Source organism: Seriola lalandi, unplaced genomic scaffold (assembly GCF_002814215.2).
Source record: "Seriola lalandi dorsalis isolate HSWRI2012SDOR001 ecotype SW California unplaced genomic scaffold, Sedor1 jcf7180002054901, whole genome shotgun sequence".
NCBI classification, from domain to species: Eukaryota; Metazoa; Chordata; class Actinopteri; order Carangiformes; family Carangidae; genus Seriola; species Seriola lalandi.
The window spans coordinates 4,537,255-4,562,778 of NW_019525453.1; the positions used below are offsets into that span (position 1 = coordinate 4,537,255).

At 42.4% G+C, this 25,524-nt stretch overlaps 1 protein-coding gene across 1 annotated transcript in view; it reads right to left on the bottom strand.

Moving 5' to 3' along the window:
• The window catches only part of ches1 (checkpoint suppressor 1), a 60,512-nt gene that overhangs the window by 23,872 nt on the left and 11,116 nt on the right, over window positions 1-25,524 (bottom strand). Inside the window, exon 2 of the mRNA XM_023430119.2 lies at window positions 9,228-9,827. Coding sequence (XP_023285887.1) covers window positions 9,228-9,809 — 582 coding nt within the window. The 5' untranslated portion in view covers window positions 9,810-9,827. The remainder of the gene's footprint in view (window positions 1-9,227; window positions 9,828-25,524) is intronic.

A 25,524-nucleotide genomic window follows, 5' to 3' on the forward strand; every position in this document is an offset into this window, starting at 1 on the left:
CCCACCCCCCCGGTTCGACAGGCCAATCACAGGGCGCAGCTCACAGGAAGGGTCTGTCACCTGGGTTATAGCAGTCGCCTTGGCAACAGGCATCATCTGGGCTTGGAAGCAAGAGGAGGTGAAATGGACTTTTCATTTCCTGATCAAGTTGAGAAAAAGGCAGCGTGTCTCAAAATCAAATTATCACAAAAGAGTATTTGAGGTCAGAGATGGGTTTTTAAAATTTCTGACTTTGATACAGTATGACACAGATTTTAAAAATAGAATACGTCCACAACAGAGGATCTTACAGCAGCAAAGCAGGTGATGGAGGACATTCACCTGAAACTATGTTAGTGATCTCCATTTATATAATTTCCTCTCGCTCTCCCATGCTCCCATCTGGTCTTACTCTTCAGATCAGCGCGGTTTTCTGGATGATGTGTTTATTTGTGTTGCATCTATGTGATATAAAATAGTTGCATCACTGTGGTGTTTGCAGCTAAAGCGAAGGATTACACAACAAATAATCCACAACGGGAAACATTAACCCCTCCTCTCACAAATACCGCACACAGTGTGAAACTAAAAGTGACTTGGCACTGCATTAGACTTTAAACTGCAAGTTTAAGCAATATTAAAGAAATGGATTTAATTATATGTATCTGTGTCACTACACTAGTTTGTAGTGGTTTTGATTACAAGAGCAGCTTCTGTGCTAAAAAAATCTGTGGAAAACTGAGCAATGTGCAGGTATATTTATCATGGAGAAAACACATATACTTTGAACATGTCACAGTGTGAGTAAAGGACAAAAGGGGAAGAAAGAGGACACAAAGGAAGAGAGAGAGTGAGAGAAAAAGAGAGAGGGAGAGATGATTGTGTGTTGCCAACATCTGTTTCCGGTGTTATATAAGCCGTGGGGGCTGGTCTCCCTTGGAAATGGGAGATATTAAAAAGTCGTGCCGCCGCTGACCCTGCTAGTAGCACTACATTACTGCTACTGCGTTCCTGACTGCAATGTTATCTTTTCATATATACATTAAGCATCAATATGGAAAGGACACCTCCCTATCAGACAAAACTCGCTGCAGTAAAAATATACACAGAAATACTTAAAAAGCAATAAAAAGGGTTGACATTATTCATACTAACCCTTATTCCTCTACTTTGTCAATTTTATACATTTGACTTATTTTTAAAGAATAAAGCTGAAAATATATATATTTTTCTCTCATTGTTATGTGATGGAGCCTGAGGAGAAGGGGAATATCTGTACCAAATTTAATGGCAATAATAATGTAATATTCCATCCAATAGTTAACGAGACGTTTCCCAAAAAACAAAAGTTGTTAACCTCATGGTGGCGCTAGAGGAAAAGTCAGCGGATCATCAAAGTGAGTATGATTTATCCTCTGGAAGTCATGAATATCTAAGTAATGGCAATAATAATATAATAATCCAATATGACAGTCCTGAATGTCTGTAAAACAAGTAATGGCAGTAGTTCACATTTTTCGGTCTCTCCGAAACTGGTGGACAGAACAACCGACCAAAATCCCTAGTGCCTGTGACAATAAGAAAACTCATCCTTTCCTCTATTATAACAGCTGCTACATCTGTGTCCACCAGCAAATCTACAGCTTTAAACCATTTAATTATCTTTAACAATGGCATATACTGCAGAGGCATATTGTCTTTTATGAGAGGAGAGAGTAAATTTTATTTTCTACTCAGTAATCGGATGAGATTAAAGAAGACGTATGATGCACAGAGAGCAAAGAGCTGCTTCTCTCCCTGCAGAGAAACATGCAAAGCATCAGTGTAAGAAGCTTTGTCCTCTACATTTTCATGTGCAATATGACTTAACCCATGCTGCAAGTATTGTGATTACATACATTTAGTATACAAGAGAGGCAGGAGGAGAGGAAAAGAAGAAGAGGAGGGATATTTCATCTGGTAAAGTTGCTTGATACCTGCCAGTTCTGTTCTTGTTGAAAGCTATTTGGCAACAAAGAGACTCAAGGACAAAGACGGCCTGTTGGGTGTAAAAGTTACATGTTGCTTGGACTACAGGCTATTTTTTTTTTTTTTTTGTCAGAGCACAGAAAAACTGAGTAGGATAATATGTGGAAATTTCTTCTACAGGTGTTATGAATTGACTTTTCTTCCACAAACCTGTTTTCCATGTGGTTTTAATTTAGTCAAAAGTTCGCCCCAGTTTGTGCTTCTCATGCGGACATCATTTTTGCATTTCAGTTTTTATTCGCATTGGAGCTTACTATCAACTCACAGATAAGAGTTTGTTTTCTTCAAAGATAATACAAAGCAAACTTTTTAAAACTTGGCAGGTCATTTACACTTACTGGTGAAAAATATCACATCTGCTGTGCAGTAAATTTTTAACTGATTTCATAATGTGCATGTCTGTTCCTTTACGCAAGCAGTAGCTTCTATCTGTGATTCGAAAGCAAAAGTCTGAAATGTAAAAACACTGATTACATGAGAGGCACAAACTGGGCCCAGTCCAATGTAAGCAACTCCCAAAGCAGCTATGATATCCTGTCACTTGGCAATTAATTTAACTAAGGTCATTTGGGTTTTGGTTCGTATTTGGTTTTTCACAGTGGCATCATTTCTACAACCATGAAAGTTCTCCAAGAGCGCTACCAAGTACCAGTCTTATACATGTTTAAAATTGCTTCCCCTGGGCTGCATATGGTATGTGACAGCAAGGCATGTCTTTATATTGAAGACTCAGAGAGATAGAAACAAATATGTCACACAGAAATTTTAAAGGGGCTGTTTGTAAGTTTTCTCTGCCGCCAAAAGTGGTTTCTTACTGGGAGTGGGCAGTGGTGATTGTCGCTTGACAAGAGTTTCTGCCATTATTGTGTTTACAGATTATTATACGACCTCTGAGCAGCACCATGTATTCAGGGCAGGTTGGAGGCTACAGTGAGTCGCTATGAGAAAGTGACAACACTAGGCGAGGCTAGCTGGTTAGCATGCTAACTTCAGTAGGAGAAAAGACATTATAGAGAAAAGAGTTAACAATGGTTTTGTTTTGTTGTTCACCTCTGGGGAAAGCTCTTGGGGAGTAAAGAATGAAGTTTGATGCCGAACTCGCAACATTTCTTCTAGATTGGTAAATTAACAGCTGTTACTGCTAACGTCAGATATGTAGCAATAGCTAAACTTACAAATAGCACCTTTAAAAAAAGAAGAAAGATTACAAAAACAGTGCTAGCCAGATCTTTTTTGGGACACTCTGGGACAGCAGATCAAACTGCAAACACATGAACATATTATCAGCTTACAAAGTTGATGCGGCTAACGTGTCAGCAAACAACCAGTAGTTTACACATCTAGCAGACACGTAGCAACATTAGCATTTATTTGGAGATGTGTTTCCCTCCATTTAGCTCTGTTGTGGTTTCCATCAAATCTTGAGGGAAATATCTGACTCGTTAGCTTCTAAATGCTCTACTATGTTCACCAGCTGGTTGCTTAGTTTTTCTGTCTGCTGTTTGGTGCTGAGCAGGTAGCAGACAGTGGGTTTATCCTAGCTATCCCTCTGATGAGGCTGAAAAAAGGGTTGATGATTGTGATGGAAACCTTGTGAGCTGGATGAAGGAGCTTTCAGGAGATGCCCGATGTCTTAAGCACAACAATTTATTGCAGCTTGATGCATCAAGGAGATTAGCAATGTACAATTAAAGACATTAACAGGCTAACTAGTGTAATGCCATCCCAAATCTGAAGCTTCCCCTGGAAAATGTGCTTATAAACCCAAAGGTTCTCACATGGCTCAAGTTTGCATGTCACCAACTATATTCCCAAATAAATAAATATATGTATGTATGAGTATATATGTATATCTCATATACATTTTTAATTTTATTGGATACCTAAGTATAAACATGATCATGTCTCACCCAGAGGATCTTCCTTGACTTTTGTCTTAATAAAGATGATGTGCACTATCTGGCCCTTGGACTCTAAGGCCCCTCATTCTCCCTCAAATGTTTACACCTCCCTACACATGCTATCGATAAGGGGCCCTGCTGTAACCTTGGTTACTATGGTTACTGCTGATGGGAGTGGAGCAGCTGCACACTCACTAGGCTAGAGATAAACAATGAACTATGGTGACCTGTGATTGACCTTGTGTACAGACACTGAATGAAAGAATAAGGACTAACTAAAAAAGAATATACTTAAAGGAAGAAAGCAGTAAGACGGAACCAAACCAGTGAAGCAGTGGACCATAAAACCAAAACGTTTAGCTCAAAGACACTACAACACTCCCTGAAGCAGAACGGGGTGGTAACACACTCCTGTGAGTCAATTCTTTCATATTACACGTGGTAATCTGACCCATTTTTACTGTCAAAATCTTGATTGGAGCAGCTTTAAAAAAAAAAATACATTAAAGGGGACCTATTATGCTTTTCCTTACTTTCTGTCATATATATGATGTTACAATGTCAGATTAAACAAGGGAAAAGTTAAAATTAATGCGTTAAACTGAGGTAAAATGAGGTTCTTTCAGCTTCCGCAATGAGCTGACGTCAACTCATCATGGATTTCATTATACAGCTCCAAGCACAACTGGTTCTCCCAAAATAGTCTACTTGAGTAGTCTTACAGGCATCTAATGTAGCGTACAAATAACCAAAAGGTACAGGTTTAATATGCAGTCGTTTGGCGACAGCAAATGTTACCTTTTGTATTTCCTTACAGCAAAGGTTTTCCACTTCAGCCAGCAATTTAAGCAATTTCCACACTTACAACTATAAACATATGGGGCAGATATAAAAAAAATGTATATATAGATTGTGATTGAAAGACTAAATCCGCCAAAATCCAATGTCAGACAATAAGCAGGTAATGGGCATTATATTAACCAACCAGAGATGTCTTGCTCTCAAGTGCTGGGTGCGCTGCCCATTGGCAGGCTTCTGGATGTTCGGCCAATCAGATGAAAGTGGGCTTTTAAGGCGGTGTCTTAAGGAGGCCTAAGCTAACATTGCCTGTTTCAGTAAGCGACTCAACTGAGAGGCTTCATAACAGGCAGTCTGAGGTAAATAAGGGCTGTATTTAAACTGTGAATCATGCAAAACTTCTCTTGTGGAGTCTCAGAATAGAGCTGTTAATGAACATAATAGGTTCACTTTCTTTCTGCTTAATAAAGATAAGCGTTCGTCCATATCCACACTTTACAACAACAACAAAAAACCTACACTTTAAGGAAAAATATTAATTTGCTTGTAGTTTAAAAATCATATCCACTTTCTGCATACAGCAGCAGCAACTTTGTGCCGCAAATAACCTGCTGATGAATGAACATCAACAAACCACCATAAGCCAAGACAACCTTAGCTCACCCCATATGCTACAGTTCAACATGGTCCAAGTTAAAAGGTAAAAGAATCAAGGACGCCTCTCATCTGAATAAGACAAGGTTAAGTTAGAGGTGACACACTTAAGCGCAACACAGAGAGACTTCATAGGGAGTCTTGGATTACAAAACTGCCTGTTCTCTCTGCTGTGATTTCATAAGAGGCTTTGAGAGATATATCACTGTGAGGTTGTGTGTTCATGTGTGTGTGTGTTGTGCTGTTACTGATCTTCAGCGCTGATCCAGAAGTCTGAGGGCAACAACACTTGTCATTAAGGCATGTCATTCAGCACAGTCAAGAATCCTGTTTGTAAACAAAGCCATGGCAACCGTGGGACTCACACTCTCTCTCTCACGCTCTCTCTCACAAGTTTGCACTCCTACACGCAAGACTGACACGCGCACACACACACACAAACACACACTCACACACACATAGAGCACCAAGCTTATTCTAAACTAATCTCCCATCTTGTCATCTGCCTGGATATGACCCAGAAATACAGTCACTGGAACAAATAGGCCACTGTCATATTAATCTCCACCTCTGTAAATTGATGGAAATATGATTTGGTGCGTTCACAGTAAGCCATGTCTCTCCACTTCCCCCTTTTCTCTCTCTGTGTCCCTGTGTCTCCCAGTCTATCCCTCACAACGATAACTTGACCTCCCCTTAACCGAATCCCCTGTCTTTCTTCTTTTTCACAGCAAACAATGAGTAAAATATAATGCAACGTAAAGAAAAAATATCTGGGACCCTGTAATTGCATGCTCAATTCAAAAAGACATAAACAGGTGAGGAAAAAGCAAAGCAGTGAGGAAAAAGGAGTATTCACATGCAGATATTCTCAGTGAAAAGCTTTGAATGGCAGAGTCTGACTAAAATTACAGAGATTCTGTAATTGCAGCTTCAGATAAAGCACAGCACTTGGCAGGTAGAGTAGGAGTCTGCAGAGATGTGCCCTCATTTCTACATCGACACAGCGCTCGTGTGTGTGTGTGTGTGTGTGTGTGTGTGTGTGTGTGAGTCCTTTAAAGCATTCATCCGTGCTTGCAAGTGTGTGTGTGTGTGTGTATGTGTGCACTTGTTTGTTTGTGTGTCAGACATGTCCTGTGTGTGTTTTTGGAAGTGTGTGTGTGCGTGCATGCGTGTGTGTGTGCGTGCGTGCGTGCGTGCGTGTGTGTGTGACAGAGAGAGAGAGAGGGGGGAATAGGTTTGAAGGGTTAATTAGCGTGCTGTCTTAAACGGTGTGCAGTGACAGGAAGACAAGACAGGCTGTCCTTGCCAAAATCACCTCTACACATGCTGCTCCACATGTGCAGAACACACACACACATACACACACACACGCCAGCACATATGTGCATATAGCACAATATGAGGATATGAGGACGTACACTCATTCTCCCCCACTCAGCAGCTCAGTGCCCATCTGAAGCTCCAACACACATGAACACATTTTCACACACACACACACACACACACAGACACACATGCACACACATGCACACACACCACACACACACACACACATACACAACCCCACACACCACACACACACACACACACACACACACACACACACACACACACACACAGAGCTCACTCAAAAGGAAGAGTTCAGGTTCACACGCTGGTCAAGGAAAGCATAAAGAGCTTCCATATCCTCTAGTCCAATCTCAATCAGCTAAACACGCAAAGCTAGCATTGATCCTCGCTGTTTGTCCCCCACCCCCAACACCCTCGGGCAAGATGAAATCTAAAGTCTGCTGGCATCTGTGTTATTAAATCCTCCAGTATTAATTTAGCACTAATTGAGTGAGGGATTCATTCCCCGTTTACCCCGAGTCTTTAATGGAGTAAAATCTGGATGGGAAAGCCAGTATAAAAGACTGTATCAAGACTTAAATCAAAAGCGAAATGCTGTTCCCACTGGGGAAGCACAGAACGTCAGAGTGAAAGAGAACTATGAAAGCAGAGATCATCAACTATTGATAAGGCCGAATCTGGTACAGCTGTAGACAAAATACAGAATATATTTGACTTCAAGTTGGATATGCCTGCAAACCGCTGATAACTGTCTGGCTGTGAAATAAGTTATAACCACACATGATAGAGTGAATAATGGGCCTGTATTTACCACGTGGCTGCAGAATTATTTTACCTTTAACAACTCAGAATATGATTAATGAGGACTGATTTTAAAAAATCCCTGCATTAGTTTGAATTAGGGCTGGGAATCGTTTGAAATTTCGTTTGAAAGCTGAGGCAGGATTGTCTGTTAGCTAATGTTATTTCACATACTGCTTTGTAATCTCCACTTTGGCTGCTAAATTAAAGTTGGCTAATGTTAACTAGCTTCACATACTGATAGAGCGAGCTGCTGCTCGGGTTCCTGGACATGTTGTGAGACGTGTTTAAAAGTATAACTGAGAGATTCAAACCATAGTTTTCGGTCTCGGATTGCTAATCTCTGGGCACAGATTATGAATCGGAGAGCACTGTTTATACACGGCGTGCACGGATTTGTAAACCGAGAGTACAGATTTACACGGCTGACCTGGGGGGTTCCGCACTAGAATGACATGCACAGTTAGCTAATGCTTGATGGTTTCTCTACAGACGGACGCACCACTCTGTTCTTTTTTTTGATGGCAAAAAAGACAAGAATCTGCTTGCTATCTCTGCTTTCTTCTCATGGCAGTCCATCTTTGAGCATATGGGACAACTGGGTGAAGGGAGGTTGCAGTGACAGGAAAATTCATGTTTTCAGGCGGTCACTGGTAGGTTCTTGATTTAACCCTGCTGATACCTATGTGATATTTTTTTTAATGCCTAAGTTTATGGAAAATAAACACATTCTTTCTACGTCCCCCTTTTTTCATTTTTACAAAATAAACCAGAATTCTAAATGCATCACTGTTTAATGTTGTCTGAACAAGGGCAGTCATTCAAGAAGTTTATCTAAATAAACACACTAATGGTCAAAAGCTTTAGAACAAACACATTTTTCTAGTTTCTTGTTTTCCAGGTGACCAAACACTGAAAAATCAAGTACAGTTCATAGAAAACAGGCCTGTTTCATGGATTAAGAAACTGTTTCATTTACAGCTTTCCTCTAGCAGTGGAAGTAAATGAAGCCTTGAAAGTTAATGCAAACAATTCCTACAGGTGCCCTAACTTTTATTGACTTATAAACCCTCTGTCTGTACAAAGGCAGTGGTGGAACAAACTCTGTTAACATACAGTACTAAAGGTATGTTGCAATCAGAACAGTGAGAAAAAGGAAGACAGACTGATTGGTCAGGGCTTCATCCTTCAGCAAGATAACAACATTAGAATAGGAAAACTAGCCGGTGGCTTCACATGATGAAGACCAGCAGAGTCTCCGGACTTAAACCTCATGGAGCTGGTTTGGGATGGACTGGACGGACGGTGAAAGCAAAGCAGCTTACAACTGCAACACTGTGGGAACTGCAACAGTGTTGAGACGAACTTTCTGAACAATATTTGATTTGCTCTTTAGAAAAAACGCCACAAGTGAGTTCGGCTGCTGCATGAGTTAAAAGTTTGGATTAAATTTAGTTCAACAAGATGAGTCCGTGATTCTTTTATGTAAATTTCAATAACTGCTGGAAAAACTTGTTCTAAGACGTTTGACTGGTAGTGTATAGGTCAGAAAATATGTAAATGAACCGAAGAAAAGTGCTTTTGATGTCAGATTTTCCTACTATGGACACATGACGTTTGTTACTAAAGCATTGAGGCTTGATACACAGCCCTTGGCTTGAAAGGAAGACAATAAGATCCAACATTTCTCTACACAACTGCTGATGTCTTTACCTGGCTCCGGTCTTTATCCACCTTCTTGAAGCACTTGTTGAGCGACAGATTGTGGCGTACTGAGTTCTTCCAGCCTGTGGGGGCGTTTGCAAAGTATGGGAAGTGCTCCAGGATCCAGCCGTAGATATCCTTAACAGGCAGCCGTTTGTTTGGCGCATCCTCAATGGCCATGAAGATCAGGCAGCTGAAGGAATACGGCGGTTTTCGGTTAGCCCCTGCCGCCAAGTCGTAACCCGAGTGTGCGTCGCCGAGCAGGGGGTCGTCCGGGGAGGGAGACGAGGAGGAGGGCGAGCGGGGGTGCTGACCGTCGGGGTCCTGCAGAGGGGAGACGCTACGCAGCCCCGAGTGGCTGAAGCTGTTGAGGAGGTCCGTGCTCTCGTGGAGCCAGGAGAGGCTGGTGAGCTCCTCGTCCTCAGCCTTGGAGAAGGAGGCGGACAGGGACAGGGAGAGGTCAGCCGCCTCGGCCTCAGATGCTGCCGTGGCTGCGTCCCCCTGCCGGTACGGCGGGCTCATGCCCTGCGAAGCACTGGCTCCACTACTGGGGCTCTGGGCCTTCTTACTGGGGGGCATGGTGGGTCCCATCCAGCCCAGGGCTCACTCCTACAGAGGGAGGCAGCAGAGACAGGACAGAGGGGAGGCCAAAGAGAGGCAGAGGAGGAGAAGGGTAGAGAGGAGAAGGGAAAGAGAGAAAAGAAACAAGGTCAGCTTGTGAAATCCACTTGGCTTCTCACATAAAGCCTTCATTTTTGTTAAAGGCCAAAGGGAGGCACCACATTCCAAATTAGGCTGCGTTAGATCTGAGGGGAAAAGTATACATCATCATTTCTCTCCGGGGCTTTCTGTCCAGTTCTGACTGGGATAGCAAATTTAGTGCTTCATTGGTTGTGGAAATCTTGCCTTGTACAACTACCCTCTAATTACCAGCGTACCAGCAAAGTATTGACATTACACGGGGGTTGCTGTCATAACATATGAATGCTGCTAAAGGTCTAATAGTCGCGGGGTCACAGAAGTGATTCTGGTGCTTTAACATCTCGACAGCAGGAGAAAATTTAATTGTCAAGGTTGGAGCCGTAAATGAGTGCAAAATAAACTTAAACTGCTGGGCTTAGTTCCACAGCAGGATACCTGTGACCAGAGATGATCATGATCAGGAGATGTGCCAAGAAAGGAAAGAAACAAATTAAGAGTGTGAGTTCAAATCCATCCCTAGTCTAATCAGACCATTATTCTCCTAACATAAGAGCAATGCTGTGCTCGTTAGATGCAGGCAGAGTGTGGTAATTGAAGGGGAACGGCCCTGAGTATCACACCACAATCAGAAGGCTCACAACCAGGCCTTTGATTGTCCTCTAGCACAGACAGCTGTGGGAAGGACCCAGGCAGCAGCTACAGCAAAATGTAATCGGCTCCACTCGCCCTGTGAACATGTTTCAGAGTCTGGACACACACACACACACACACACACAGACACACACAGACACACACACACACACACACACCGGAGAGCAGCACCATTAGGACATGAATTAAGTCCAGATATGTTCTGTCTGGCCCCCGTGTGGTGCGATCGCTCTCTAATCCAAGGTGATCATCTGCCGATCTGTCCCCTCACTCTGCGTGATTGACTGACAGCTGTCACCCATGGCAACCCGCTGTGCCGTGACAACTGTCAGTTCGCTACAGCTCTGGCCGCCGTGTCACCATGGCAACAGAGCAAAACAACTCAGATCCTCTCTCGTCCTGATGCTTTATTCTTTTTTTCTCTCTCTTTCTCTCTCCTCCGTGTCTGTCGCTCTTCCACCTATCTCCTCTTTTTTTTTTTTCTACCAGCGTAGATAAACTCTTCTAACAGTGTTGATAGGCTGTAGTGGAAGGACTGGGCTAAATATAGAATTGTGATGTATAGCTGCCGTGCTGTTGCTCCCGCATATAGTCGGCCAGCCTATAGTCACCCCGTTGCTCCATCCGACTCTCTCCGCGGCACAGGGAAACGCTCGGCGGAGCTGAATGTCTTTGATCTCCTCTCCACTTCTTCTCTCCTCTCTTTTCACTCCTCGCACTTCCTGACAGCACGTGTGCTCATTCAACAAGCTGTACCTGTCTGAGGTACGGCGTTGTTGCACCAATATTGACATTGAGCATAATGAATTCAAATTGCCCCGGCGACGATAACGCTGTAGCTGAAAATAGTGAACGCACAATCAAAGAGATGGGCGAGGTGGAAAGGGTGTTTGACAGGCTTTTCAAGGTGTCTGTGTGTGCGTGTCTTTGTGTGAGTGTGTTTGACAGGCTTGTCACAGTGTGTGTGTGTGTGTGTGTGTGTGTGTGTGTGTGTGTGTTTGTCTTGCGGAAGAAGTAAGGGCATCGTGGTGACATTGTTCCTGGTAGGAGTCTACTGGAATGCAGAGATGGCTCTGATGCTCTCTTTCTCTCAATCTCCTCTTCCTCCTCCTTGTTATGTTGCCATAGCGGCAAGGGGGCCATGAAACATTACGGCTGACAGTAAAGTCATCTCATTTTACTGTTGCTATGACAACAAACTCCTCACTGTTGGTTGGGGCCAGTGTGAGCTGCCGCCCAAGCCTCGTGCCTGAGTGTGTGTATGAGTGGATGAATGTTTGTGTGTACGTGTGTGTGTGTGTGTGTGTGTGTGTGTGTGTGTGTGCCACCATGTCTCCCATGGGCTCTCATAAAGCTTAACACACTCGCTCAGCTCTAAACAAACTTTCATGCAACTTCTACAGCAGCCCCTCAGGACCAACTGCTAAAGGACAAAGGCAGATATCGCTCAAGTTCAGACTAAATGATGCCTGCTGTGTGTGTGTGTGTGTGTGTGTGTGTGTGGGACTGCGTTTGAGTGTGTGTGTGAGAAGCATCCTCACATTTGTTTGACAGATGGGACTGTGCTATTCTCTCTGTCTTCTTCATTCTCTGGATCTCGTTTGTGTTTGCATGCTTTGTTTTCATTTGTGTTCGTCTCTGTTTGGCATGTCCACATTTGGCTTAGCGTGTGCATGTGTTTTTTTTTTTCTCACGTTTGTGTGTGTTCGCATCAGACAACCAGCACTCTCTGACTATCTGTATATAAGTACACTCTCCATCTAAATGTCTGTGCATACCAATGTGATTTAAAGCAGCTGTAATCTGTACGGTGAGTCTGTTTCTCACTGTAACACTGGAACCACACCGCTTCTGTTTGCACTCTGCACCCTGATAGCATGGATTTTAATAGACAGCATTCAATTAGAATAAATGGCTCTCTCCATTCAAAACACGATTCTTTAACAGTGGGTGATTGGTGGTACACTTAAGTCAGACTGTTCCTATTATTATGCTGCCGTGAATATGGGTTCCACAAGACTCTGACAGGAAACAAAGGCTGAAAATAACTGTGGCCGCTGTGTTGAACATTCAAACGCCCTCAGACTCCACAGGTGAAAGAGCCTATTCGGTGACATTACTGTAAAAGAAGGCAGATCTTGAATTATCAGTGGATTTATTGATAACAGAAACTGACCAGAAAATAAGCTACAAGTATTTTTTCAATTGATTAATTATTCAAGTCTTAAATTTTGGTGATATTGTAGTTTGGTCATACAAAACAAACAAGCTGAAGAACTAACTCTGGGCTGTGAGAACTCAAGGTCCACTTACTACATTTTATTAAAAGTTTCGACCACATCACATGGTCTATATCAGCAATCGGAATTCGCTCAGTTGCCATGGATATAGATCAGCTGACACTTCACCGCACATAGTGTTAGCTTAATCCTTCCAAGGCTGCATTTGAAAACCAGCGGCGTGACTAGGCTTTCCCATTTCGAAGGCTCCTTCAAATGCGGCCTTGTTTTCCTGGGCAAGGAAAGCTCCAACGGGTGGATCCTTCATGGCCCAACCTATCCCAAGGTTCATTGCGTGCTGGTAATGAAAACAATATGGCAGCAAACAACGCTGACAGAGTCTGAGGACTACACTTTTAAATTTAAGTACTGGGTTTCAGCTCAGCTAACAGCATAACTGCTAAAAATCAAATGGCCTTAAAACCTCAAGTTTTTCTAAAGTAAAAAATAGTCACATGTTGTCAAAGTTGCTAGGCGACAGGAGCAGTGCTTTGCTATGAAACTGTAAGGGCAGGCACAGCTGGTGACACAAAGCAGAGAGCCTCTGTAGGCCAGACCGTCTCATTTCGGTTCAGCCTTCGCAAAGCCTCTGAAGGATGCAACCCCTGAATTGGGACACAGCTACTGTATCAAGTTACTGTTAGATTAGCCACTTGTTGCCTGGCAACCTCACAGTCAATTCAGGGAGCGACCGTACCTGGTCAAGAAACAGTCCGGTACAGAACCCATGTAAAACTGCAACTTGTCATCTTTTTATCTCAGTTTTTACACAGATTAAGCAATTAGGATATAATTAATAATAAATAATAAATTAGGATATAGGATATATATATATATGCCTTTGTGGACCAGGGTAGTTGTTTCTATGAGGTTCATAAGCTAAGCTAACTGACTGCTGATGGCAGCTTCATATTCAGCACACAGACATGAGCGTGGTACTGATCCTCTCATCCACCTCTTGGCAAGAAAGCAAATGAGCATATTGCTAGGAACTGGAACTATCACTTCAAACCCTCTTTTAGCCATAAACCACAAGGTTAAGTTAACAACTGAGGCAATTCCATCTACTGATATGGATACGGTTGAAAGCTCTGAAACAAGCTGGGGAGGAGACCTTGAGTCGAGATAGCTTTGTAAAACTACTATTTTCAAGGTCAAGTATGAATGTTCACACTTATTTAAAAAACAACTTGATAGAGATTTATGTATGTGTATAATAGAAGTAACTGATTGCTAAATTAATCAATAATGAAAATAAATATCAGCCAAAAGAAGTGTCTTTTCTATCTCCTCATCCAGTAAGGGACACCATCACAACATTTCATAAAACTCTTTAAAAAGTCAAATTTTTAAGGTAGCACACCTATATAAAATGTGAAACCCAGTTTCCAAAAAATAAATAAATAAATTAAAAAAAAAATATATATATATATATATATATATAAACAGTAAGAAAGCTAAATCTGAGCTTTATTTTTCAGACAGTTTCGCTTTAGTCAGGACTTGGTGTTCACGCTTCTCTGACAGGATATTGACAAAGCTAAAGGTCCTCGTCCTTGGTCTTTTGCCTGGTTCCAGCCGTATTGAACTTCAGCTAACGATGGTGTGCCATTAAAAGCAAAACATTTTTACAGTCAATATGCTCTTTTGTTGTCACGTCTGCAAAAAATTAAGGGATAGGGCACAGTGATATTTTTGGTTTAAGAGCTAATAGAGCAACAATTAACATGATCCAAGTGAAAAGTCACATCTGTGGCAATCAACCAATAAACTTCAATGACTTCAGATGAGGTCTTTGATGTTTTTAGGGCTTAAACATGACCCAAAAACAAAAAAGAAAAGCGAAAATGAAGAATGTGTTTGACCTTGATGTAACTCTGCTGACCTTTGACCAGCAGCGGCTACCAATGTTTACATGGAGGGAAGAGAGGTTAACAAACTCCTCTGAGAGTGGAGAGGGCCTCGGCTAATTCATGTGCTTTAATTGACAGCGTAATCATCTCACGCTGCATTCATGCTCTCGCAGATACTTGTCTAAATCACATGCCACATTTACGTAATCCTCAGAAGATCTCCATTCCCTGTTGGCAGCTTTTCTGTCTGACTCACAGGCGTTTTATGTGCCGACGCCAGAAGAAACATTTCAATAATGTACTTCATTTCACTGTCTTGTACTAGAGTCTGCTGCAATATTAGCCAAACTGACTTTCAGCGAAATCCCCAAGTCATCAAGTTACAGAACCCTCAAAAACCACATCAGTGCAGAAATATTAAAATAAAACCAAGATAGGCTCATGACATGCTGTCAGCAGCGCATTTATGCTCTGCTCTGGGCCTCAGCGGACTGAAGCGACAATTACAACTTTGTCAGTTTGATCGTGGTTCGTGACATATGTTGCATGTCACATCCTTCTGCTCCTTGCTCTCCTGTCTGTCTCCACAATACAGCCCAATAAAGTCAGTGCCATGAAAATAATCCCCCCCCAACCCCCGCCCCCCCACCCCTCCACCCCAGAATGGAGTAGTAATAGTAGTGTAGGAGATAGTGGCGAAGAATGGAATAGTAGCTGGTAGGAGTTATTACTTTGCAGAGGGGTGAGCTGAACCTTGTGGCTCCTCTGGCCACAGTGATAAAGCAGAGTCAGATGCACCGAGGCAAAACTAATCTGGAGTTTTGATGACAAAAGGACGACCTTTATCCCTCCTACACATACGCTGGATGGATGGAAGGGGAGAGCAAGACCAACAGAGAGAAGGAGAAAATGAGAACTCTCTCAGAGGCTGGGAAATAATAACTTCTGCTACATATATGTCAACACCGGTTGCAGGAAGCCTTGTGATGTTCTCCATTTTCAGCCCATGAAATCGTTCTCCCCCCACCCTCTGTATTTCCTGCATTCCCCTGACGACAAATATCAGGGTTCCAGAGGGCTTTAAGGAAGCGGAGCAGGAACCAATCACATCCTATACGGTCTGAGTGTGTCTTCCTTTTATGTCATCTAGAGCAGCAAAGAGTTATGGAATAGAGGTCAGGGGTCGGGGTGTCCCAGAGGACTGCTCCTGACCCCTCGGTCCAGGCTGCTGCTCCCAGCTGCCTGGCAACTCACACAGTTGCGCTCGCACACACACACACACACACACACACACACACACACACACACACACACACACACACAAATATGTCTGGTCTCAAACATACACAAATAGACCCAATCTCCTAGCAATTATGTTCAAATACAACTAATTTGCAACAGCAAATACATTTTGTAGGAAGCGTAATTGCAACGTAAAGAGGACGTGTTATTAATATACGTATTTGAAAATTCGCAAATATGTTGATACTGAATGTATCAGCAAAATGTTCACAGACAACATTTGTTTTCCACCAAAATATCCAATGTTGCAGTAGAATATCCTCCTGTAGTGACTGCAGCATGATCACAGTTTTTTATGGTTAAGACTCTCACAGCATTTGGTTAAGGTTATAGAAAGATTATAGTCTGGTGTAATACAGAAAAAGTTCACTGTGACTCCAGACACATGTTTGTGTTCACTGAACCAAAACCACAATCTTTCCATAACCGTTACCAAAGTGCTTTTGTTTTCGTAAACCTAACCACAAATTTTGACTTCATGGTTGAATTACACAAAAAATCAGCTGCCAACGTCAGTGGGATTCAACCTCTGGGGATGACATGATTGTCTGCAAAGAATTTCAAGGTAATCCAGTTGTTGAGATATTTCAGTCTGGACCCAAGTAATACATTGATTAATCTGGAAATAATTGAGAGATTAAATCATTATGAAAATAGTTGCAGTTATAATACATAATATCTAAGCATCAGAATCAAGCATAGCCATGATGTATATGGTATAAGAACCATAATCATTTGGGCCTATGGTAAAAGAGGTTGAAGCTCTTGCTTTGCACACTCATTATTGTAACTTTGAGTTCAGAGCCTGTTCTGCCAGAGGAGTAAACATTATCCCCTCTGTCTATTGGCAAACCAACTAAGCAGATAATAAGCACATAATATACAGTATATTTAGAGGAACCGAGCCCCAGAACTTTCAAATTGAAAAATGATAGCACAGAACACATCAATGGGGCCACTGCTTATGCTGTAAGAACACTACACTGTTTTACTCAAAAATGCACACACAGTAGCTAAGAGGAAAGAGCTCAGACAGGACACGTGTGATGTATGGTGCAAGAAAATCAAATATTGCCAGTGAATAATTCAAGACGACACACAGGCGCACACATGCACGCACACACACACACACACACACACACACACACACACACACACACACACACACACACACACACATACACACAGCTTCCATCCTCCAAAGTAGGCTAACCAACAAAGCAAACAGGCATTTGCATCCAGCAAACACAGAGTAAGTTTGGTATGATTCATCAGCAGCCAGTGATCATGAAGTCACGCTCACCCTCGCTCTCTGAGGATGGTGAACAATCAGACTCAGACATGCACACACACACACAGACACACACACACACACAGACACACACAGACACACACAGACACACACAGACACACACAGACACAGACACAGACACACGCACACACACACAGACACAAAACACAAAAGCAAACTGAGGTTGCGAAAGTGGACGCTTGAAGGTGACTTGTGTGTGTGTGCAGCCTGGAGGTCCCTTGGTGGAGTGCAGGGGTGGAGAGTGTATATTGGTGTGTGTGTGTGTGCCTGTGTGCATGTGTGTGGTGGACTGACTGTGACAGTCAGGTCAAGCTTAAAAAAAGCCCAGGCCCAGGGCTTTAGACATCCATGGTAATGGCCCTGACACACCACGTGCCCGCATGCGATCACACCATTGTACCATCGTACACACTAACTCGTCCGTTCACTCGATCCATTCTGTTCTGACCCATTCAGTTCAAGTCAAGTCAGGGTGCTGTCTTGGTGTACAGATGCGGTTCTGCTTCGGATCAGGATCCAAAAAGTTAAAATACCCATATCCAATAAGCTAAGAGGCTAACAAATCAATTGCTGTATCTTTTGTCTCAAAGCAAAGAATTAAAGATTAATTACTATAGAAAACATGCTTGTTGCAAGCTTCTCGTCACTGGTTAAACTAATAAATGTAGCTAAAAGGCCCAAATAAAACCCTTGGCTGTTGTTTAGTTGATGTGCTCTTGCAAGGCTAACAATTATTAGTTAGATAAAGAAACAGCTCTTGGTCTCTAAAACCATTTTACCATAACAAGTGGACTGTGTGTGTTTGTGCAGTTTAACTAGACCAACAGAGCGGTAATTCTCCTCAGCTGATTGCGTCATATTGGTTTCAGTGGTTGGAGTCTGCAAGTTAAACAGCTTCATAAATATAATTTAAGCTTATGAACTTAAAGGAATAGTACAACAATTTGGGAAACATGCTTATTCATTAGCTTTCCGCACAGGGCTGGAGCCAGGAAGCAATTAGATTTGCTTAGCATTAGCATGTTGAATCTCATTTGTTTAATTCATATACAAATAGAAACATAGATCAGTTTGTGTGTGCGTGTGTGTGGCTCCCATGAAACAACAAATGATCATTGTTACATTGCTGTAGCAAGAGACATGTTAATGACTGAGCTTTAAAGTGGCAGTTGGTCACTTTTGAGAAAGCTAGGCTCGCTGTTACCCCTTCTTACAGTCTTTATGCTAAGCTAAGCCAATCACCTCCCTGCTTTAGACCTATAGTTAAAGGGGCTATTTGTAAGTTTTCTCTGCTGCTAAACGTGGTTTCTTGCCTGGAGCGGGTGGTGGTGATTGTTGCTTGAGAAGAGCTGCAGCCATTGTTGGGTTTAAATGACACGAGGTTATAATACGTCCTCTGAGCAGCGCTGCATATTCAGGACAGATCAGAGGTTAGAGTGAGTCGCTATCGGAAAGTGAAGGGCTGGGGCTAGCTGGTTAGCGTGCTAACTTTAGTTGAAGAAAAAATGTGATAGACACAAGCGTTAACATTGGTCTTTCTTTCCACTGGTGGGGGCAGCTCTTGGTGGGTAAAGGAATGAAGTTTGATGCTGAACTTGCAACACTTCTTGGTAAGTAAACAGCTGTTAATGCTAATGCTGATGCTAGCTATGTAGCAAAACATACACAAAGCTCCTCTAACACACAAACATGACAATGGTATGAATCTTCACATTGAAGTTTTGGAAAGAATGTCGTTAACCGCATTTCCTGAATGTTAATTTTAGTCACTGGAGTCTTCCTGTTAAAACATTCATGCACATCAAGTTGTTGTTGTTCAGCTTAAATTGAATTTATCAACTTAGTCCTGAAGTTTGACCACCAGCACGTATAAGATGATGTGTGCGAAAGTAAGAAGGCAACACCTGTTATTTGTACATTTTTAACTTTTACTACTGGTGAAAGCTAAACCTAGAAAAATCAATAAGAGTCAGATCTGATACTGGATTTAGATTCAATCAACTGCTACTAAAACCTTGATGCCAACCATTACAGTAATACTGATAAAAGATAACACTCACCTCACTCTTGCCACCTTTTCCTCCTCTCCTCCTCCTCTCCTCCTTCAACCCTCCCCCAGTCCCTCCTTCACTCCCTCTAAGGCCTCCCTGTCTTTTCTCTTTGACAGTGAGCAGGTCCCTGTTGGCACTCTGTGCTCTTTTACAATATTGTGAGAAAGGAGAAAGAGGGAGAGAGGGAGAGAGAGAGAGTGAGAAAAAGAAAGAGAGAGGGAGACTGCCAGAAACACTATACAATATCAAAGCAGCCAGTGCACAGCCAACAGAGCTTTGATAGCAGGCAGGGAGGGGTGCGGGTCAGAAAAAACGCGAAGAGAGAGGCTGGGTGAACTGTTTAAAGAGGGGAGCGTGATCTATTGGGATCCCTACATTGAGGGGAGAGTAGGGTGGATGAGGCTTTGAGGTAGTGAGTGTTTTTCAGCTGGATGTCCTGCAGTCAAAAAAAATTAAGCAGGGCTCCCTCTCTGTGTCTGTCTGTCTCCCTCGTTCTCTTTCGCCTCTGGCTTTTCCACTTATCTTTAACAAACAGCAGCTCAGGCTCTCAGCCACTGGCCGACAGTTTGTCCCGACAACAAAAAACCATGGCAACAACCACTGGAAGAGCCTGTCCGGTTCCAAAGGTCCGCCCTCTCTGGCTTCCCCAACTCCCTCTGCTCTTTGAGCCTTTTGCAAATTTGGCTGAAATTGAAGATTTCAATCAATAAGCAAACGACCTAAAACCTCGTTATGATCAAGAAAACCGCACGGCGTCATGTTTGGTTGAGAAAGCAGATCAAGATTGAAGAGTTTATTAGATCACCTTTGGCTGAGAGAGGAGGTCGGAGCACAAAAAAATGTGTTGTGCTTGAGAAGAGAAAGTGGGATTTGAAAAAAAAAAAAAAAAAAGTGAGAGGGGAAGGACAAGGGAGTGAGGCAGCAGTTTGTCAGTAGCCCGTCCTGTCCTCTCCAGCCTGCCTTTGCTGACGATACTTACACCGCTTCTGCTGATGATACAACTCTGCTTACATCCTTCACTCCTCCCTCCCACTCCTACAAGCTGTTTTTAACACTGCACAAGATGTCAACTGAAACGTGTTCTGAATGCTGACAAAACAAAATTCAGGCTGTTTACAAACTCACAACAGGCCAAAAAAGGAAAAGTGATATGAGGAATCACGCAAGTATGAGAACTTCAGATGCTTGTTTTCTTCATGAGGGCATGTTTCAGCAGATTGCTGAGAAGTTAAGATCTAATCAAATTACAAATCACATGGAGACTTTATTTATTTCTGACACTGACAGATAAACTGTGAATCAACTTTTCATGTTTATTCTGTGTAGGTATAATAAATCTCTTCAATTTCTTTCAGTATCACAGCTCAATACTTTACAATACACTACAATACATACAATACAAATGTCAAGTATCAAATGCCTGCCATCAAATGTCTGATCTGATTTGTCAGTTTCAGACTATTTTGTTTTGGTAAAGTTTTTTTTTTAATGGCTGATTCTGTTAAGATAAAATTTCAGATGTTTGGCAGCTTTTGTTAAAATGATTTTGTAGAACATGTTAAGATTATAAAAAGTTTGGTACTTCATTTTGTGCACAGCCAGAAAAAAATAGGTCGTATAATTGCACTGCATCTAATCCTGCCAACTAGTTGGAAAACCTGGGGAGACACTGGGTGGTGGCATTTATATAAGTAGCTATTTGGTATTAGTGCCAAACCTCATGTCTCATATCGGCACTATAAACTTTAAAAATATACTGGTATAAAATTGGTTTACACTGTAGATTTTCCATGGCATCTTATCTGGTAGTTTAACAGGAAACACAGAGGACCAGTTGCATCTTAACACATTCAAGGACCAAGACAAGTCCAGATTTGATTTTCTGACAAAGTAACATAAATGTCTAAAAGTCAGCTTTGAAATCTATAAGAAAACATGTGCAGTCCTCTAAAATGACTATTGAAGGATGAATCAGGTTTGACACAAATAAACCTGGGCAGGATGCTCACTGTGATGGATGACTTTTCTTAAGCAAGTTTCAAATCTCTGCAGTTTGATTTCTTTGCAGCCTTAGCTGAATGGAAAAAAATGTCTGCCTGGAAAGTAGGAAAAACACGTGCAGCTTCACTGCCTAAAAGCTTTGGACCCTTAAAGCTGAAATCAGATTTTATTTAAGACACGAGTCATGCTCTTTCCTTTTCCTGAGACAGAGTGGTTGCACCCATTAACATGCTAGCACTTGATTATGTTTTATTTTCACATACATCGCCCCCTTTTTTTTGTCCGAGCCGCTGTAGCACTGAGCTGCGTTACTGAATGCACATCTGTCTCTGATCAGTGTCACCTTCCACGTTGGAGGTGACAGCCTCCTCATCCACTGCTCGACTCACTCCCCGTAACACACGTAACTCCTATATGAACATGCGGTATAAGGCCAGTCAGGTTCTACTAATTCACTGTTTTCTTTCGTCTCTGAAAGAACAGGAAAATTTGTGTTTGCAATCCCACAATTTGTTTTAGTTATCTGTCCCTGAGGTCAGAGATGAATAAGGCAAATGTGCCTTTATGCACTCTGTTCTCTCTTCATGGAGCTGGCTGCAAAATTATTTAAAGCTGAAAGCTCTCTCAGTGAGTTTACACGGTTAATGAAGGTTCTTGTGGCAGACTCAATAAGGAGCTGTCTTTGCTTTGTTTAGTCAAGATTTAAATAGGTTTGGCAATGAGCCTGCTGGTTTGACGCTGAAGTGTTGCCTATTGAAGGGCTTATAAAGTAGTCTCTCGGCTACGTGGCTTTGATTGTATTTTGCTTTTCTTTTTTTTTGTTTTTCTGTTTGAGACTTTTCTGTTTGTGTGCTGCGCCTTGGCCGGCTTCCCTTGACAGAGGAGGATTTGTAATCTGTGCGGCTGCCCAGTTTAAATAAAGGTTAAATAACATTCGGACAGAAGTTCACGTTAACCCTTAACGACTTTGCCTCTCAATAAAGTAAATGGTGTGATTCCTTGCATCTCTCACACCCTCTCCTTCGCATTTTCTAATCAGCGGATCCACAGAACAGCAGTGAAACAGAAAGAGGGTGACCGCGAGTGCAACTGACAGGAGTGGACAAGAAAGAAAGAGTGAGGGGGAGTAAAAGAAAGAGGGTAGTTATATCCTAGGGTCATTAGCAGCATTTCAAAGTCACCCGGTATTTCAGCGTATGCTGTTTGACAGGCCCTGCCAACAGAATTAGGGATGAGGGATGATGGTGCTGTGATTAGATGTGTAACTCAGGGGAAAGACAGGGCCTGATCCATGGTTACAGTACACTCACACACTCATATATGCACGGTGTAGAGAGAAAAGGACCATGAAGAAAAGAGTGAGGATTAGAGATATGATAACTCTAGTCTCAAGATGTTGTCAAGCATTGATTAGATAGCCCCCAGACCCTCTATTTCAATGTACAGACCTGCCTGATAAACACTGTGACTCCCCTGGCTCCCCCTATGAGTGAATTGAATTCCCAAATTACCAGGCTTAAGATAACATACCTGGCTAAATTGCAGCGCTTCATAAATCTCAAATCTCTTTGTAGATATTCATCAAAGGCTATTTCACTCCTGATGCAGAGAACACAGGAGATGGGAAACAGGAGAACAACACACAATGTGGTTCATATTAAGGCCTCTGATCTTCTATCTCGAGTCCCTCGTTTTCCGCTACATTCCTTTAGCCAGGGGTGATGTGTGGGAGAAAAAAGGGGGGGCTGGCATCCTCTTTGCCAGCGCAAAATATGTGGTGAAGTGTCCTTGTTAGCTTGAGGTTTCTAGAGGAAAGTGGGGGGCAAATGATGCTTTATCTGCCTCTGCCTCTACAGCCTTTTATTACAGTATAACACGATCAAGCTTTGCCTGAACTCCCATGCAACAATTGTCTATCACTGTATCTTTCTCCGCATTACTTCATGAGGATACTTCAAACCTCCTGCTGTATACTTTCAGTTCGTCTTACAGCTTCCTCTCTCACATCAACTCTGGAGCAAAGTCTGAAGTTTCCATCTGCCCGGTGCCAAATGAATGCCAATGATAGTAGCGTTTGTTGGATAAACTGAGAAGGGTCCATCTGTTGCAGACTCACTTAAAAGGCACACTCACTAACATTAACCCTAAACGCAACCAACATGGCCACTCAAAGACAGGCTAACCCTCCAGCAGGCCTTTAAAACAACAAAGGGGCTGAGTGGTGGTGGGCCTGATGCCACAGGTACCACTGTGACCAAGAGATATGATCCAGGAGTAGTGGAACCATTAAGGTGATGGCTCATGAAACCATGGCCAGGAACACGCTGGCTGTGTGGCGGCTGTGGAAGGTCTTGGTTTTCATTTTGGCGCTCATGCTAATGGGTAGGCGCGGACAGACTTCCTGCATGAACTGCACATCACTTTTTAAAAACAATTTTAGCAGCTGCATGTGGAGACAGTGTCATTTTAATGACATTTTTCTGTCAAAACTGAATCAGAAATTATTTTATAATGAAAAGAAACCCAACATTCGAGTAGCCTGCAAACTATATGTGGAAAGACGAGTTGGCAGTTAGCAGCAATGCAGCGGACAGTGACCACACATGTGCGAGCCGCAGCAGGTCAGCAATGGAACCGTTATGCAGATGCAACGCAGGCAGTGTGTTCCCAGCGTACGAGTCTGGACTTTACTAAATTGGACTGTGTATTTGATTGGCCAATGCAGTGTGTTGCCAGATGATGTTGTACTGCGTTGAGGAAAAAATAGTGCCAGGTACAACTGTGCATTTTTTTGTCAAACCTCCGTTTTTTTTGTTGGTCCTGCATCAACACAAGCGTCTCACTGAAATGAATGAGGATGCTGCATTGTTTCCCTCAGTGTTATTGTTGATCTAAACATAGCCGGATCCCTTCCACACATGATTGTGAGCAGAATGGATTTGAGCCATTGTTTCCAAGAAAGAAAGAAAAAACGCCAAGACAAATCTTGCAGCAGCACTACCTTTGTTCGGATTTTACACCTCATTGCTGCACTCAACTGTTATTAGAATTTCAACCCTGGTGGTTGCTGACCTGTGTATGATGTACAATCTGATTACAGCTGACTGACAGAAGCTTAAGCATAAAGAAGTATTTTTGTACTGAGGCAGGACCTCACAGAAGTGGAGCGATGTGTCGATGCAGGTACCGGTCAGAATTGCCATCCAGGAAGTGGAGTTTGAGTGATAAATCTACGAGTTAAAAGGCACAAAAGACACTGAATCGCTGCACAGAGGTCTATAAGGCTCTGAGGAAAAGTTTACAACCCTGGACAGTTATCATGGCAGCTATCTTTTGTTACGATTATTAGTGTTGGCATCCTTGCAGCTTGAACAGAATGGTCTCATACAAATTTGCTCTGAATGTGACCAATTTACAGTAAATGTAGGTGTGTTTTGGCTTTTCTTGAGCATGAATTTAACAGTTCTTGTATACATAATGAATAAGCTTTCAGCTGAGCTGGGCTGCGACTTAGCAATGAGTGTGTTGAGTGCAGCCCAGGCCACTGATCATGTGTGGAAAGCCTTAGGTTTACCCTATTCATAGCTGTCTCTAAAGGGTGCGTGTCTCTAACCAGTCATATTCTGTAATCTGCCAGCCACTGATAAGATCTGTTCATTGAGAGTCACTGGCTGATACACTATCCCTCTTCCACTGTCTTAGCAATAAAGGTTCTCTCCTACATTACTTACTATACTTGAAAAAGCTCTGAAAACAAGTAGGTAAACATATTTCTACCTAAAAAATTACTTATGTACTAGTAGCAGTCATAGTTGCAGCAACAAATATAATTCCTGGCGGATTCACACTTTTAGTTTAACAGCTATTGGCAGGTGAGGCACAAAGTTAATTTCAGTCACTGCTCCTGAGAAATACCACAGCATGGAGAAAAACCATCAACTACACGGGCAAATAAAAACTTTGTTCTCTAGTGTTTCCCCATAATCGTATTCTTGTACGGGCGGAAAAACCTGTGAAACAGTATCAGACACGACAACTCTCCAGTGGAACCCATACTAATGAAATATTTTTAGGTTTGCTGGAAGCTACTCAGATGAAAAATACACGCTTTACACACTTTAACAGCTGAAAGAAATCTGGTCAAGTCTTGCTTTT